The following is a 17,554-nucleotide window of genomic DNA, read 5'->3' as shown; positions in this document are numbered from 1 at the left end:
GTCATATCCCTTCTCAAGACCCACTTCTGCCATGATGTCTTCAAGAAATCAGCAAATGTTTAGTGGCTAGGCTGAGGGCAGCTGGGGAAAGTCCTGATTTATCTATATAGTTAGAAAACTAGCACCTCCCCAACAAGTGTCCCTAAAAAGATATCCATTTGATTGGCTCCCTCACTCCCCTTCCTGTGTTTCTTGTCTGCTTAGATGTCAGCTGCTTGGGGCAGGGGGAGTTACTGTCTGTGAGCATGTCCAGTGTCCAGTACCGTGAGCCCTCCCAGTCCTGACTGGAAGCTTGGGGAGCTGCCGTTTTATTAAATAATAAGAATATTTGTTTAGTCTCTTCACATTGTTCTGGCTGGGCCTTAAGGGCTAATTCAGTTCTCATGGAAGCAGATGCTACTTACTGAAGACTGTGGAGATGCAATTGCTTATAATGGTTCCGAGTTTAGTCCTAAAGCCGTGAGGGCTTGATAATGCAGGAGAATGATAATGGGATATGGAACCTTTCACTTCTAAGGTACTAATGGGGTTTAGCCCTTCGAAGTAGGGGATTTCGTGGTACATGATTGTAATTAAGATGGACCATTCAGTCTTTCCCAGTCTACTCCATCTTGACAAGCTTGCATTGGACTGTGTGTGGATAAATAGGACTAGAGGTCAAACTATTCCAAAGTGACTAGTGATTTTGGGTGCCCAAGTTGAGACCTAGAGTGGATTCTCAGGACACTGGGGAAATCTGGCCCCTCTTGGGTGTCTCAGGTTGGACACCCAAAAATCATTAGTCTCTCTTGACCGTCTTGGCCAGTCTGGTACTTTTCCCAACTAATGCCCTGTCATCTTCTTTTCTTTACTTGTGCTTTAGCAGTGAGGATTTTGTTCCTTGCTCTGCAGAATTCCCTTATCTAAAGCAAAGTATTATTACTATGCATTACTCTTATTAAACATTTATACTGTGATAGTGCCTAGAAGCCCCCAACAGGATTGGAGCCTGATAGTGTTATGTGCTGTATAATCTCCTATAAAGTCACAATCCCTGTCCCAAAAAGCTTGTGATCTAAGAATACAGTTCCCTTCAGCTTTGCAGGGGCAGAAAAGTTGGACCTAGAATATTTATACTAGATTGCTACCTTTATTCCCACTAGTATCAACTTTATACTTTGTCTTACTCTACATACCAACCACATACAGTAGACTAGTTTTTGGTATATCTCACAAGTCTCTTTTGAAGCTCTAAAGGGGCCTCTTTATGCATTCATAGAATTTCCAATAAGCTTAATGAAACTTATGTGCACACAACAAGGGAAGAATAAACTCCTTATGTCTGATACTTGTCTGAATGAAGATAAACCTGCATGGAGGGGAGCCAGAGCTAAACAGACTCCCACCTAGGACCCATAAAGGAAGCAAGAGTGTTAAAAGGCAAATTAAAACCCGCACATTTAGAAAACGATGACATTTATTTTAAAAATGACTTTTTTCTCTATTAGAGTTTTAATATGTACTCGGGACCCTGATGAAACTGAACAATAGGTAGCTCTAAATAGCTTCTCTGCTGCTTGTGAGCCAATCTAATTGTCATTTTTATTAAAAATGTGAAAGGCTTGGGTTTATAATATCCTCATGTAGCTTTTGTATTAGGAAGTGGAAATGTGAATGACGATATTGTCAAGCAAAGGGGTTTGGGACCCCTAACTGCACATAGGCAAATAAAGCAAACAAATTTTGTGAAACTAGCCATGCCAAGGCAGTTATTAGATGTAAGCTCTCCTCATCAGTCATGTTCCAGGGTTTGTGGTATATCTGCAGTGTCTGCTGAGAAGCAAAAGTGCAGAGCACCTGGGGGACGTCTGCCCATTGGGTTTTGTACCTCAGGGAGCTCGCAGAGTAGGCAGCCTCGAAGGGCAGTGGGCCAAAGTCAGTTAGGATGTAAGCCGCAGCATAAATTCCGCATCAAGTACAAACTAATCCTGAAATGGATGTAAATGGCAAAGCAGAACAACTTGTACCAGCCTAGTGAATGTGAATGCATCCGATGAAGTGAGCTATAGCTCACGAAAGCTTATGCTCAAATAAATTTGTTAGTCTCTAAGGTGCCACAAGTACTCCTTTTCTTTTTGTAGAATTACTGAGACTCTCATTCAAAGCGGTGGGAGGGTGTTGACACTCTACACTCTACATAATTTCCTTCTCCCCCTTTGCCTTCATGCCTTCTACTATTCTGCCCTAGTGCATGGAAAGCCCTTCCTCATTTTGCTCTCTTCTACAGACCCACTTCTTCCATGAGGTCCATATGGCACACACAGAAAAGGACTGGATCAAGAGATAAACCGTACACTCCTTCCTCTGGCTCTCCCAGGGCCTCTTATCTTTCTGTGTCTTGTCTTGTAGTCTGTAGGGCCTTGGTTACAGCAACAGTCTTGATGCTTGTGTTTTGTAGAATGCTAACCTCAGTGTCAAATAACAGCAATAAAATGGAGCAGGAAGCCAATTTTATCGTATTCTCTCCCCCGAGTTGGTTGTTTTGCTACAACCACCCCCCTGCCTGGAATTCTGACTAGTTGTGCATACCCACCAAATACCATCAGTCAGAGTTAGGCTGCTTTGTCATTAAAACCCACTTTAGAACTTCTTTACATCCAACTTGTGATTTTAAACCACATTTTAAATAAGTTCCCAATTTGGCTGAGAAACTTCATGAGAATTGCATCTGTTTCCATGGCCCGATGACTTTCCAGATGCAATCCACTAGAGTCAGCTTTAGAGAAGGGGGATTAGTAGGGCCACTCTAGGCTGAAGAAATGGAAGAGCTTGTAATAACAAAATATTTACAGGTTCCCACTTCCCAGTGAGAGATGAGAAACCACTAATCCAAGAGAGAGAGTGCGATGAGAGGAGAGCTCAAGTGTGGAGTGGAGTTTGCCAGGGCATTCTGCCACTTAGACTTCACGTTCTGTTGAACAGTCTCTGTCAGGCAAATTAGAAATTGCTCACCTGGAATTTTTGTTTAAATAAAAAATATGGCAGCTGAAGGGGAGTCAGAACAACCCCAGGGCAAAGGCTGCAAACAGGATGTTTCCCAAAGAACAACGCTGAACCCCTTGAATCCAAAAGCCAAATGAAAAATGTTTGTTAGGGTACGAGGGTTTATTCCTGGCTTCATCACTGATTTGCTGTGTGACCTTTGGCAAGTCACTTAGCCTCTCCGTACCACAGTCTAGTGGTCTGTAAAATGAGAGTATTAATATTTACCTTCCACACAGTGGGCATGTGAAGTTTAATCCTTTGCTTAACTCATTAAAAGAAATCTACCAGAGTTTAATGTCCAGATTTCACCTGCCCTTTGTATGTTGCTATATTTTCTGTTTTCTTAGTTTGCAAGTTTTTTGGGAGAGGCACTGTGTCTTCTCTGGTGTTTGTAAATCACCCAATACAATAGGGCCCTCGTCCTGATGAGGGCAGTATAAATAATGAATAACAATGATAGGTTTGAGGGTCTCCAATGAAAGGTACAGAGTCTGATGCCAGCTGGGGCAGGAGTCAATACAAGCTCCATTTCTCAAGCTCAAAGACTTTCTGTATAAGCTGTCCCATAGAATTCTTTTCAGAGTGGTAGCCAGTGTTAGTCTGTATCAGCAAAAAGAACGAGGAGTAGTTGTGGCACCTTAAAGACAAACAAATTTATTTGGGCATAAGCTTTCATGAGCTAAAACCCACTTCATCAGATGCATGGAGTGGAAAATACAGTAGGAAGATATATAGAGAGATATATATATACACAGAGAACATGAAAAGATGGGGGTTGCCTTACCAACTCTAACGAGACAAATCAATTGTCACTTTAATTAAATCAATTAAAATGACAGTTGATTTCTCATTAGAGTTGGTAAGGCAACCCCCATCTTTTCATGTTCTCAGTGTGTGTATATATCTATATCTATATATATCTTCCTACTGTATTTTCCAGTCTATGCATCTGATGAAGTAGGTTTTAGCCCAGGAAAGCTTATGCCCAAATAAATTTGTTAGTCTCTAAGGTGCCACAAGTCCTCCTCGTTCTTTTTATAGAATTCTTTGAAAGACATATATTCTAAATAGTGGTATATTAACATGCTCAGTATACTATTCACCTGATGCTTTTTGTGGTTTTATACATAGATCTTAAAAGTGGTTTCATCTCCCCTAAACAAAAGTCTCCAATACACCACACAGATGTCTGCAGTATAAATCATATTGTTTAGTCTTAAAAACGGGCCATTGTATTTAGCTGACTTGTGCCTATTCTAAGCTATGTGTTTATTCCCTCTGCTTATATAATGGTGTTTTTGTTACTTCCTTTCAAAGGAAAACAAGCTAACTGAAATCTCAGCATTTTCCTCTTTCCTGAGTATGGCACTTATCTTTTGCTCCCACTAAAGGGTAGACTTTCTTTTATGTAATTACTTTTTTCCCCATGGTGAGCAATGGTAATAATAGATTTGAGTACACATTGATAACCCCTGGGGCTAGAGTTGAGTGCACATACATAGATCATTGGGTTGACTTTGGTTTTAACATTTTGTATTTTTAAGCATAGAGGAGGGTTTTTTCCTCAAAAATCTTTGCAAAATTAGTTTTCCAAATTAATTAATTTACAATTTTGTACTTAATGCTCAGCAAATTACTGCTGCACCATTAAATGACTTTGCAATATCGGACAGTGGAGATGCTATTACGATGGCTGCATTTTCTGCTATTTAACGCAAATTGCATTACATATTTTCCTGAGGTCACCAAAGAAAATGATTTGTTCATGAGAAGGTTTGGCTACTAGAGATAGACAGTAGTTTTCTTCCATTAATTCTTGTCTGGATTAAGCTCTGTAAAATAGGAAACAAAGCTGCTTGCTCTTGTGTACCTTCAAAATATTATTATTATTATCATGAGCATTTATATGGCACCCATCACCTTGGCATCTGAGCATGAGGCTCAAATGGAGAAAATCAAGGGATCCCCTGCTGTCGACTGTCTTCCTCTTATGCTGATATTAAAATAGCCAGCCCAACACTTTGCACTACAGCCAGTTGTAATACTCAGCCATAACTGAAAGCCACATGATGCCATTTTGGGACTTTACAGTACAGTTCTGTTGCCTGCCTCAAATCCCTGTGCATGGGTGGAGGAGGGCAATGTAGAAAGAGATGCTGCATATACATAGTGTGGGAGGGGAGTGTATGCAGAATTGCTGCATTTGCCATCTAGGTGCTATATGAAGAAAGGAATGGCATATTTAATTAGTCACAGAGTAGATTCTAAATTATCAAAAGCTTTGCTATATCATGGAGGCCAACCTCATGTAAATGATTACGCTATAGAGTCTTATTTTCTGCAACTATTGCTTTGTGGCAGTAAGGTGGGTGTTATATTGATACCTCTCTGGGAAAACACATCTGTGATTACTTTACTTGTATAATCAGCAGATTAATAAGTATATAATATGCTGTAATTTGCTGGTAGTATTCACAGTGCGGGACACAAACTTGCACAGATAAGAGCATCTTACAACATGGAATTAATATATTAATCGGTCAGGCCCCAGTTCAGGAAAGTATCCATATTCAGAAATGTTACTTAAACACTTGCTTGACTTAAGCACGGACTGAGTTAAGCACATGTTTAAGTGCTTTCTTGAAATGAGACTTCGCTTTGTGTGCTGTACAATATGGCAGGACAATATTAAGGTAATGAATCATTTAATTTAGCTAGCCTTTAAATGTATGGTTTAGTGTTACAAACTCATTATTTGAAGGTATTGTAGTCTAGTATATATGTAATGTGCCTGAGGTATGTTTACTAATCATTCTTTTAAATATGTTCCATAGGTACCTTATAATTGGATTAAAGCCATGCTATGAAATCTTAGGTCAAGATCAGGACACTATTGTAACTTTTTAAGGCAGACTTTGATTCACTGGATTTTTTTTTTTTTTACTATTACATTTCATTGAGATTGTGTTTAAGAACCTGTTAGCAAATCTTGATTCATTCACGGGGTAGAAGTCGATGTTTATGTAAAAGCCTTTGGGACCTATTTTACATCTCTGCAAAATCCATTGATTTCAGTAAACACTTAACATTCAGTCTATTACTGTCTGATAAAATAGTTACAGTACTTTTACATTTGCAGTTAACACTCTTTAAATAGAAATATCTAAGATCACTTTACCTGTTAACGGTCTTGCCACCCTTTTTTATTAGTGGGAGACAAGGTTTGCCTTCCTCAATAAATAAAGAATGCCGCAAAATATGTTTCCGTAACTAACAAATCACTTCTGCGTAATACATTTTAAAAACGTTTCATGAGCAGTCAATCGTATTCTACACAGCCAGAGTTCCATGAGACAATCACAACGAACGATGAGTTGATGCTGTGACATCTTCAGCTAAATTAGCAATACTCTAGGCAATGTGTGTCTGTATTCTGGTGAAATATAAATCCCATTGTTTAATGGGAGTCTAGGCTGACCTTTTGGTCTGGACTAGCCTCAGTTCGCTAATCACCATTCTTAGTGAGCTGGCTTGTCTGTCATTTAATGAAATGAAGAAAGCATACTACTGTCTGATAGTTAGTTTCACTAGCCTGCTTTAGTGGATAATGATCTCCATACTTGCTCCGTTCACATGTGTAAACCTGAGACACACTAATTTGTCAAGATAGAGTTCAGAGGTGATTTTCTTGTTGCAGTAATGGCTTAAATATATCAAGTGTTATAACTTAAACTCTAAAATTGCTATCACAGTCCAATAAGAAAATAAGGCTATATGTTTCTGACAGCTGCTTAGTTGCTTTTGTGCAATAAGTCTGGTGTTTTTTACTGGACAGATGTCCCCATCTCAAAAAATACCATTGCCATTGTTGGCAGCTATAGCTGTAAAACTAGGGATGGAATCAGGTTTCAGAGAGGTAGCCATGTTAGTCTGTATCAGCAAAAATAACGTGGAGTCCTTGGGGCACCTCTAAGGACTTCTCGTTATTTTTATGGATGGAATGACCATAGAGACCTAATGCCTTCCCAGTGACAAAGGTGGTGTTTCAAGGTGAGAATTAAGTCACAGTGGGGTGTTTGAGGGAACCTTGCATCGTCACTGCCTGTTGTACAGCACTTGCTCTAGGAATCAGAAAGGAAGGATCCGTGGTTTGGAACTAGCCTAGGTCCTGGGAGACCCAGATTCACTCCCGGCTCTGCCACGGACTCCATTTGTGACTTGGGTAAGTCACTTCCCCACCCTGTGCCTTAGTTCCCGTCCGAACCAGGGAGATAATAGCACTGCCATGTCTCCCAGGGGGGTTGTGATGAGGATAAATACACTAAGGATGTGAGGCACTTTGAACTCTACTGATGAAAAGCACTATATCAGTTAGGTGGTATTAGTTTAGACTCAAATGCTCGCTTTATAATAAACTAAAGAGCTGTCAGGCTAGCATCTTTCAACTAAGACCTAAACCTAGTGTACTTAGAACAACAAAACCAACACCCCCAATCGAAAACAAACAACCCCTCTCCACACACACACACATCTAGTCATTCTAATTATACACATACACATGTGCATGTACTTTTTTCTTTTTTTTTAAGGAACAAAGCGGTAGAATAATAAAAAATCACTCCAGCTGAGAATTCCCTTCCATAATTTATCAGTATTTTATTTCTACAAAATGGCTCTTATCTCTCTCCTACATAAACAACAAGTGTCTCAATGATACACAATGGTAATTTGCTAGAATGTGGCCAGATATCACACCTGTAAAAATACTTGGATCCTGCTGAAGATCTAAAAATGCTTCACAGATGGTAATGAAACCTGCACCCTTAGACAAGTATTATTTTACCTAGTTTATCAGAAGATAAACTATACTATATATTAGCCTTATATATAACAGATGACATACACATCAGGCACATGGGGGAATATATAAAATATATTGCTCAAAGGAGTGATAGAGGGAACAAATGTAGTCTTAATATCAGAGGGGAAAATTGAATGTATATTGAAAATAAGATAGTAGTCATCAGATGTTTAATAATGTCTGAATCCCTGCACTGTACTTGGTATAGCTACATTAGGAACCCCCTTATTTTTACAATGACAAAACAGTAATGAGGTTTCCAGGTGCTCAAAGTACTGTCTCTGCAGAGGGAGGGTGGTGGTGTTTCTACAGAGAGGAATCATACAGAAAATGTGCAGACTTCCCCTTAGAATTTCACTGTGGGACTGAATCTTTTATTTGAGATGAGTTGACCGAACTGTATTAGCAACAGAATCACAGGCAGGTGAACTGTCAAGCCCAGCATTTCAGCATCCGAGACTTACCAGATTTGTTTAGGGTTACAGTGAACCAGAAGTTTTCTGGGAAAAATAAAAATGGAATGTGATATAAATCTGTACATAATAATCTTCCTGAGCGATCTGTGGCAATTTGGCTTTGAATTTGGCCCACTTCCAACTGTAAATCACACCATAGCTGTTTCTGTTAGTGTAAAACAGCAGCTTTTACCTTTTCCCATTAAATACTCTGCATGAGTGTCACTTATGGGGGGAAATGTGTATGCTAGCGAATCGGCCCTTTCCCCACATGATAGCTCCCCATGACTGATAAAATAATGTACTGAGCTGGCAGCTGCTGCGTTCAGATAACCCAACAATTTCTTTCCAAGCTGTTTTACCGCGGAGCTTGTAAGTGACCCCAGTTGCCATCTTAGTTAAGAGAAATTATACTTCAGACTGGAACGGTAATTTTTAAAAAGATGCTTTTTCTTGCAACATCAATTAAACCTAAATTGAGTTTTAAAAAAACCCCTCAGCATCTTATCTTAAAATAATCCCCTTAAGTGTGTGCTCTAACTGGGTGAGCCAGTTAAGATGCAAACCAGATATGACAGCTCCTTGTTGCTGACATTGTACAAAGGTACAGTGGTGCATAGGTCCTTAATTAAGAATTAAATAGGGTATTACGGCAAGGTTCCAAAATGCAGGAATTAGCATTATGTGCTGCTACCCTTTCCCATGGCCATTGTAACATGCTGTTAATGTGATACAGTCAGAGGACACCTTAGAAGTCCTGGTTCTGCAGTGTCTGGCTTCTCTACGGGTTGTTTGCGGGGAATCAGAGAAGCTGAACTTTGCAGAGGAATCTTTGCCATTGCTCTGCTTTCCCTTATTGCACACTCCAAGAGCTTGGGTTTCCTACAATTGAAACAGATCATCTGTGCTAGAGGGCTCTGTTCAGGTTAAGCAGATTCTCTTTCCTGATGTCAGTAAAATTACACACTCACCTGGGAGATATGTAGAAAAAGGAGTGGAACTCATCCTCCCACAAGTAATTTTAGCAGACTCTTTTCTTGGAGCCAACTAGGGAAGCCAGTCCTTTAGAATAACTGAGGTGCATATGATCAATCTGCTGTGTGCCTTCGTCTGTCCCACCTTGGGATATGAATTTACCATCGTACAAATGTAAGAAGGGGTGGGAGTTAGTACTTGGATAGGAGACCTAAAGGAGAGCCCAGCTTTTTGGAGGCAGTGGTGATGGTGATCCAGTAAGGGGTTCTGTGTGCATTCTATGCTGTGTGTGTGGCTGGAGGTGCCATCTCCTGGAGGAGGGAGAAACCTGAGCTCCTAACCCCTTCTGTTTGTTAAAGATCTCAGGGCACCTCTCATCAAAGCAGGGGTGTTAGCGCTGGTGTTTCAGCTGAATGTTTAGTCTTACCAAGGCAGGGGTGAAGAAGGCAGCAGGAGCTAAGGGCTGCTGTTGGGGAGGAGAGAGAATTTGAGTATTCATCTGCAATCCCTCAATGAAGAACATTCAAGTCAAAGTACCAGTCCTTAGTGCAGTAAGGACTGACAGCAAACATCTAAAAAATGCAAAACCATAGCAGGAGCAGCTTTCCCTGAAGCCAGAGAAAGAGACTTTAGAAAAGCCAAAGTAGGCCAAAAAGCTGCCGCAGAGAACCCATCCGAGCACTTAGGTGCCATGAGCTGAATATCCCATCTCTGCCCACAGTGCAGGTTCCAGTCTTTGCACTTGGCCTGTGAAGTACTGTGTGGCCAGCCAGGCCCCAACCTCCCATTTGTGGCCTCCTTTAGTTGGAAAGGAAAAGCAGCTGCAAAGAATTGTGGACTGGAAAGTTCTGCTTTTGCATGTGCAACAACAGAGTGTAAATTTCAAAAAAAAGGAGGGACTGAGTTGCTGAGAGGAGTGATGATGGAACATGGAGCCTTTCATTTCCAGGTGCCGGTTCAAATCCAACCTAGGTCAGTAGAGACCAAGTTGTTACCATCTGATGGCTGTTTGGTGACCTATGTGAAACGAGTTGGTGAGTCACAGTCCAGTTCCTAGTGGAAAAGTGTCCACATTGCCAACACCACTACCAGGACTGTCACTAATTGGTAGCCTTAGCGGGCATCTCAGCAGAAAGGCCAGATATGGCTAGCTGGACAGGGCATTGTCAGCAGAGAGGATAGGAAGTTTACGATAACTCACTTGTACATTTCTGAGGGCACCCATTAATGGGACCAGGTTTACAGAGCCATAAACAGAAACACCCTGAAATCTGGAGTATATTCAGATCTGAGATTTTTGGTTTGGTCCAATCTCTAAGAAGGCAAAGTTTAAAATGACACACTTCAGTTGCAAATATGACTTGTTTTTTCCTTGGGCAGATTATATTTTCTCTCTCAGCATGTGTGTGTCAGACTCAATTTCAATGTAATGTCTGAAGCAACAAGAATCGGGGCTGATCTTGTGTCAATTCAATTTCACAACCTCTTAGAATCAGTAGTTCCTGTAGCCATTTACCTCCAGATGCCAGACTATCAGGTCAGACTGATGCTTGTAGAGATCACAGCATATCCCTATGAATAGGTTCTACTTTCAGGAATGTCACCCGTCTATAACCCAATTTGGGCATGTTTGCTATTCTGCGACACTTCTTTTAAATCTTTGAGCTGTTTGATTAATGTGTCAAATACAAGGAAAATGTCTCATTTTGGTCTTTGAAGGGCAAAGGATGGGTATTTTGCTTGTGACCATTCTAGGCAGTTGCTTCTTGAATTTCAAAGGAGTTAACTAATAGCGAGAGAGAGAGAGAGAGTGTGTGTGTGTGTACATTCACTTCCAGTCTTTGGGATGAACAGGGGTATAGAAATGAGACATATTAGATTACAAGACTGCAGCATGTGAGAGAAGTCTGTGCCATGATTCTAATATAAACTCTCTTCTTATTTGAAGGGATGTGCTTGCAAGCCTTCGTAGAAGCTTTCTTTTGCCTGGCTCAAAGAAGATACAAGTCACTCCCACTTCATGAGCAAGTGGCATCATTGATTGATTTCTGTGAATACCATCTAGCCATCCTTGATGAGAAGCGCCTGGTTTGCAGCCGAGGAATAACGGAACGCCGAGCAGCACTGGTTACCTGTCAGCCAGATGGACTCCACCTCACCCCAGCTACTCATGCGCCTCTTCTGAACCGCATGACTGCTGCCAATAAATTTACAGATTATAGAAATTATCAGTCTTGATGGGCGCTATCAAGGAAAAAAGACAATGACAGGGCTGGAAACTGATCCCTGAACACATGCTCTTGAGTTCTTCCATCTGACAGTCACTGTTATTTATTACAGCTTTCCCTCATTTGTGCTCTTCAGAAATGACTGTGTTGCAAACTTCCCCTTCCACGTAATGACTCTCAGTGGAAATGGCTGTTTATTATTTCCCCAGTGGACATACAAGATAGCTGAAATGACAAACTGCATCTTTTATTCAGAGTTTATAGAAAATCATTTATGAAGACAAAGGGGCAAAAATGCAATGTTACGATAACTGGCATCATGGGTTGGTAGCACTGACTGAGAGGAGCAACCTCACGGAAGGAATTTCAGCTTCAGTAATGTCTAGGAGAAGCCAATTTCTGCAACATGAGCAACATAGTTTTTGAGCTGCGCTGTGTGTTCTGGACATTGTTTTGAAATCAAGTAAGGAGATGCAAACTGGCATTTATAAATTGTGTGCTTTTTTAAAAACTAAAAGTGAAAATTATGCATTTGATCACATTTTAGGCTTTGTCTCTCTTTTATGAGGGTTTAACTGTATTTTGTTTTGTGTGTATTAATACAGATTTTGTCTGTTGGGTGCCAGCAGCTACATATTGGATTTTTTAAAAAGTCAATCCTAAAGCGCTGAAATCATAACTACTTTTGGGACCCAGCTCTTTGTACACAGCCTTTGTTACTCCAACTGCTGTTATATGTCAAAAGAAAAGGTTAAAATGGCTACCAATCCTGCTCACCCGTATATCCAAAACCAGCTCCATTAAGTTCACTAAACTGATAGGTGGTACTTCAGCAGGACTGCATGCATATGGAGTGATGAGCACTGATCCTGCAAAGAGAACTGCAAAGGCTCCCCAACATTGTTCTCTTTTCAGGGTCAGGGCCTAGGAGCCAGACCTAAAGCCCCAGGAAGTCAGTGGGGCTTAAGTGGCCTTTGGGTCAGGCCTCGGTGAGTCACAGTTGGCAGGATCAGATCCCAAGTTGCTGGTTATGATCTTCATGGCCTTGAATGGTTGAGGACCCCGCCATTGAGATCTCCAATTTCCCATGGTCCAACACAATTAATAAAGAAATTTGGATTGATCCAAGCGTTTCATCTTCTGGGACAAGTGTGAGGGCATTCTTGCCTGTAAGCCTCTGTGAGAGCCTGAGTTTGAATTCAGGGCACAGCACTCTTCACTCCCATTGGGTTGGGAGTTGAGGGCACTTAGCATCATGTAGAGTCAGGCCCATAGGGCCTGAAAGCAAAGTCTGTTGAAGTCAATGGAAGACTCCCATTAGTTTGGATTAGGCCCTTAGTTACTCCTTTATTTTAGTGTTATGGCAGACCTCTGAATTCATTAACATCTAGGTCAGGTCCTAGTGGGTGTAGATCGGTGTAGCTCCATCTGACTGAGAGGCTTTCAAGGCATCTGGGCACCGTTACAGCAATAAAAAAGAGCAATGCTCTGGGGCCAGACTGCAAATTAAAATGAAGGTAATTCTCTTGTTTGGTCCTTTGGAGAGGAAGACAACTAGAATTGTTCATTACAGTTTAGTGCTTTATTTACTGCGTGAGCACTAGCTCTCTGTGCCACTGCATGTTACCCTGTAACTGTGCTCTGCAGATAGGAGCAATTCCATACTTTGTTTTTTATTTTAATAATTATTTGAACAGCTACTGTACATATTTTCTCTGTACTTGTAGCATGTTTTGGCCAGCATTCAATGCCGTCATTAATATTCTGTCACAGTACAGCACCAAACTGTGCCGAGCTAGTTTTTCAAGTGTCTGTTACTGTAACTAATGGATTTAACAGTAAAAAGCTAGACAAATTGCATATTGGATATTTTTGCTATCATTTTTGGACCGGGAGTGGTCCCTAGAGCCGTACCTTTGCATATGTCCTCAAATTTCTCTTTAAAAAATATGTATTAGAACAAAGATGTACAAGAGAACACAGTAATCCTTGCTGGATTATGTTACTAGATTTCTTTTTAAACACAATTATATAGTTTACTCCTATTTCATAGGACAGAAGTTGTGGGACCCACTAGTCTGCACTCCCATTGACCTTACTGGGGGGCTAGGCCTCAGCAAGACTTTAACACTTAGAACTTCGGTACTGTTGACAAGGAAGCTTCCCTTGTATAATTGCAGCTAACGGTAATGCACTTACCCAAATGGCTGCAGGAAAAAATCCTTTCTTTTATTCTTTAGAATTCAAGAACCAGGGCTAATTTGAAAGCTGTCCATGCTGTCACCGAGCTAGCATAGTTACAGGACATGAAGAGGAGGAAGTATGGCCTAGTGTTTAAGGCATTCTGGGACTTGAGTGGCCTGGGTTCAATTCCGTACTCTGCCACTGGCTTTCTCAGAGATCCTGGGCAAGTCACTTTGTCTGTGCCTCATTTTCCCATCTGTAATACAGCAATAATAGCACTGTCCTCCCTTAAAGGGATAATGTGCGGATAAATACAGTAAAGATGGTGAGGTGCTCCGATACTGTGGTGGCAGGTGTTGTACAAGGATCTAAGATAGGATGGGCCAAATTTTGCACGGTTACTGCAAAATTCTGCAAGCAGGTCTGTTATAAAATTGCCTATTTTTCAGTACATTTCAGAAAAATGTTAGTAATTATCTACTGGATTTTATTACAAAAATTGTTGCTATTTGCAAAAAAGATTTTGAATGGTATGTTTTGAAATTAAAATTTCAGCAGTTTTTGCTGTGAAACTTGATCTTTGATTAAATTTCAGAATTTCGAATTTTGAAATTTGGTGTTTCCTCTTTATTATAGGATTGAGGTAACTCAATAATCAAGCAAAAAAAGAGGCATTTTAAGAGGTGTTTTCATTAAAAACTGGTTATGGTTTAGTAAAGAAAGAAAACGGCAAATCTTAGAATTTCCAAAGTGGTGGTGTAGCTGTGTGGGTCCCGGGTGCTGAGAGAGACATGGTAGTTGAGGTAATAGCTTTTATTGGAAATTGCTCCAGTAAAAGATATTAACTCACCTATCTCATCTCTCTCAATTGTCAGAGGTAATCAGGTGAATTCATTCCTTCACGTGCAGCATGCTAGCAAAAAGCTTGGACATCAGTTAAGTCCCACTTAAGCCTACATGGGGTTGCAGTGAGTGTAGCTAAAGACAGGATTTGACCCACTGTCTTTATTGTGATATTTAATGAAATTGTATGTAGTCTGCATAGCGGACCGTCTCCCAGGCAACACAGCGAGAACCCTGGGACCCATGCACTTGTCCCCTAAACAGAGGGGCGAGAACGATAATACTTCAGTGTCAGACTGATAGTGGTGATCTTTACACTGGTATTCGACTACCGCTTGATGTTTCAGAGTTCTATTAAACATCACTAGGGTCACCATCATTAGGGTGTTCTCCCAAATGGAGTTCTGTGGTGCTGAAGTTCTACACAAAATGTTACACAATGAAATACCGTACATGATCCTGTACTCCATGGATATACCTCAGGGCATCACAGAGGAAGCCTACTGTAGGGCAACACAAATGGAGAGGGGAGATCGGCTTTTGCATTGACTGCAGTAGAGGAGATGTTAGTTCTAGAATAAGAGAAAGAGGCAGGAAAATCTGCACACCCTATTTTAAAGACAAGTGGAATGTCTTGGGAAAGTTGTATAACAATCTTTGGTTTTGGACCAGATGATTTGGGACAGTTTCTCTCTCTCTAGGTTTTATATCACACCCTTCACCGTGGTACCTGAGGGCTTTCCAAAATAATATATCCCCTTTTCCTAAATATTTCAGATTTTGCCTTCATGCAATGGGCTGTAACGACATCAGTGGTGTCAGACTGTTTTTTCTGTCTCCCTTCGGACCTACACATCCTATCCTCTAACCTGCTGTCCTTTAGGACAATGAAAAGCCCAAAAGAGTACAGTATATTTTGATTTCACATACATTTTAACAGAAAAGTTACTGCTTCCAGTTTTAAGGCATGCAGAAAATCAGATACTGCAGTGATAGGCATATTAGAAACACCAGAGATTACACAAGATTTTATGTTTCTTCTGAACATGACCTTTGGGGATACATTTCCGCTGCAGTGGAGGATTTAGCAGCTTGACACCTGTTTAATATAATGGGCTAAATGAATTTACACAAACAAAATTTAGAGTTTATGCTCTTGACTGGAGAAAAGCTGCATGCAGCCTATAACTTCCTACTAATGGTAGTCAGTAGTGGTACTGCAGAGTGCAGTGAGAAGACAAACTAAGCCAATTAGAAACAATATGAACTGGACCATGTTAATGTCAGATGGTGCAGTACTTTTGTCTTCTCAGACTTGTCCTCTCCTTTTTCAAAGGCAGATCTTTTCTCCTGCAATGGCCAGACTGCTTGAAATGTTTTGTGTATTGTGCAGTGAAGAGTGTAATTTTAGGCTGAAGCCACCATCCTCAGCCTTGTTTAAGTTTCATAAAGATTATTGCAGTATGAAGATAAAATGCCATGCTCCAAGTTTTGGCATCTGTCAAGACAGATGAAGCTGAAAGGATCTTTTTTCACACTTTTATTGTAATATATTTGAAGACATTCACTAGTTGAAAAATGGTTACTTCTCGTTCTGTGGCATCTGGCATTTGTCTTGCGATTGGCAGTGTGTTACTAGAAAATAGCGTACAGTTTCTCTCATCTTGTGATTGATGTCCTATAAAGACAGTCTTGTATCAGAGTTGGATTTGAAATGTTATGAATGTGAGTGCCTTTTCTTTGATCTTTCAAGTAGTACAATCCATGCCCTGAAATATCCATTTGTCTCATCTCATAACAGTTCTCTGTCTAGGTGAGATAGAAGACTGCAGTTTGTAATAAACTCAGACGAGGGGGTCTCTATATATTGCCACTCTTTATTTGGTCTGATGGATGTAATATAGATTTTTCATAGCTTGTATCTATTTCTTGCTTATGTGATATAGCTGATTTGCCTCCAATTTTCAAAGACAAAGAATGCGTTGTAGAATAGTCAACACGTTTGTAACCCTAAGTCCATGTATTTATACAACTGGGAAACTGCATGACATATTATTCCCTGTAGAGAATATATAGAACAGGGCTGTTCTTTGGGGACTTAATGGCAAAGTCACATTCCCTCTCTGCCCCATCCTCCATTTCTGGCAATTTCTTCTGAAACTTATTTAGAGTCCAAAGCAAAATGAATTTTACATAACCCTTGGGCTAGTGCAGTCTGCACAAAAAAAAATGACCAGAGAGGTTTAATTCAGGATATGAATACTAATGTCCTGATGTTAATCAGTAAATCCTGATGACTCATCCTAGGGAGAAAAGCAGTAAGAGACTGGTACTTGGATGTATTTTATTAGACTGGTTACCACTGAAATCTTTCCACTTATTCATGGAAACACCATATGGAAAAATCAAGCCTGTGTTCATCACTGTCTGACCTTGTTCCATGTTTCATCACTAGCAATTGTTATGTCTGTTGGACAGTGACCGTTCAGCTTCCAGATATTACCCATTCATCTGTCATCTGTTTTCTTTTCCACCACATGTTCTCTCTTTGTTCTGCCTAATTCTATGGTTCTATTTTTCAGCTTGCCCACGCACACAGCAAATTGATGCTGCTATTAGCGATTTCTGTTAATTTGGCACCATGTTGAATCTATACGTGTAATTTCTTATGTTGCTGTGGAGCGTCTACTAGAATGTGACTGTCTCCTTAGTTGATTATAAAGATGAAAACTTCCTGCTCCATCTTCTTGGTAGCAGGGGTATAGAAAGGTCCCAGAGGATCTGGGTGCAAGAATATGTTAGGGTCCCAATTCCAAAATCCACCCCCTCCAGCCCAGCCACAGCCCCAATTCAGCCCCACATAGCCCCAGTTCGGCCTCTGCTTAGCTTCCCTCACAGCCCTCCTTCAGATTGCCAGCTCCTCCCATAACCCTGCAGTTCTGAGCCCCACAAGCTCTCTCTCAACCCACCTCCAGCCTTCATCA

General features: G+C 40.6%; 1 protein-coding gene across 3 annotated transcripts in view; it reads left to right on the top strand.

Moving 5' to 3' along the window:
- TTLL11 (tubulin tyrosine ligase like 11) overlaps positions 1-14,470 on the top strand; it is a 114,278-nt gene extending 99,808 nt beyond the window's left edge. For 2 of the 3 annotated variants that reach the window (XM_074973729.1, XM_074973728.1), the window contains one exon: positions 11,264-11,475. In XM_074973729.1, coding sequence (XP_074829830.1) covers positions 11,264-11,339 — 76 coding nt within the window. In that variant the 3' untranslated portion in view covers positions 11,340-11,475. Of the gene's footprint in view, positions 1-11,263 lie in introns of all 3 variants that reach the window. The other variant, XM_074973727.1, reaches the window with a different exon arrangement.
- The last annotated feature ends 3,084 nt before the right edge of the window (positions 14,471-17,554 follow it).

Source organism: Natator depressus, chromosome 16, assembly GCF_965152275.1.
Source record: "Natator depressus isolate rNatDep1 chromosome 16, rNatDep2.hap1, whole genome shotgun sequence".
Taxonomy (NCBI): Eukaryota; Metazoa; Chordata; order Testudines; family Cheloniidae; genus Natator; species Natator depressus.
Note: the sequence above shows the minus strand (reverse complement) of the source record. Positions and strands in the feature narration are given on the sequence as shown.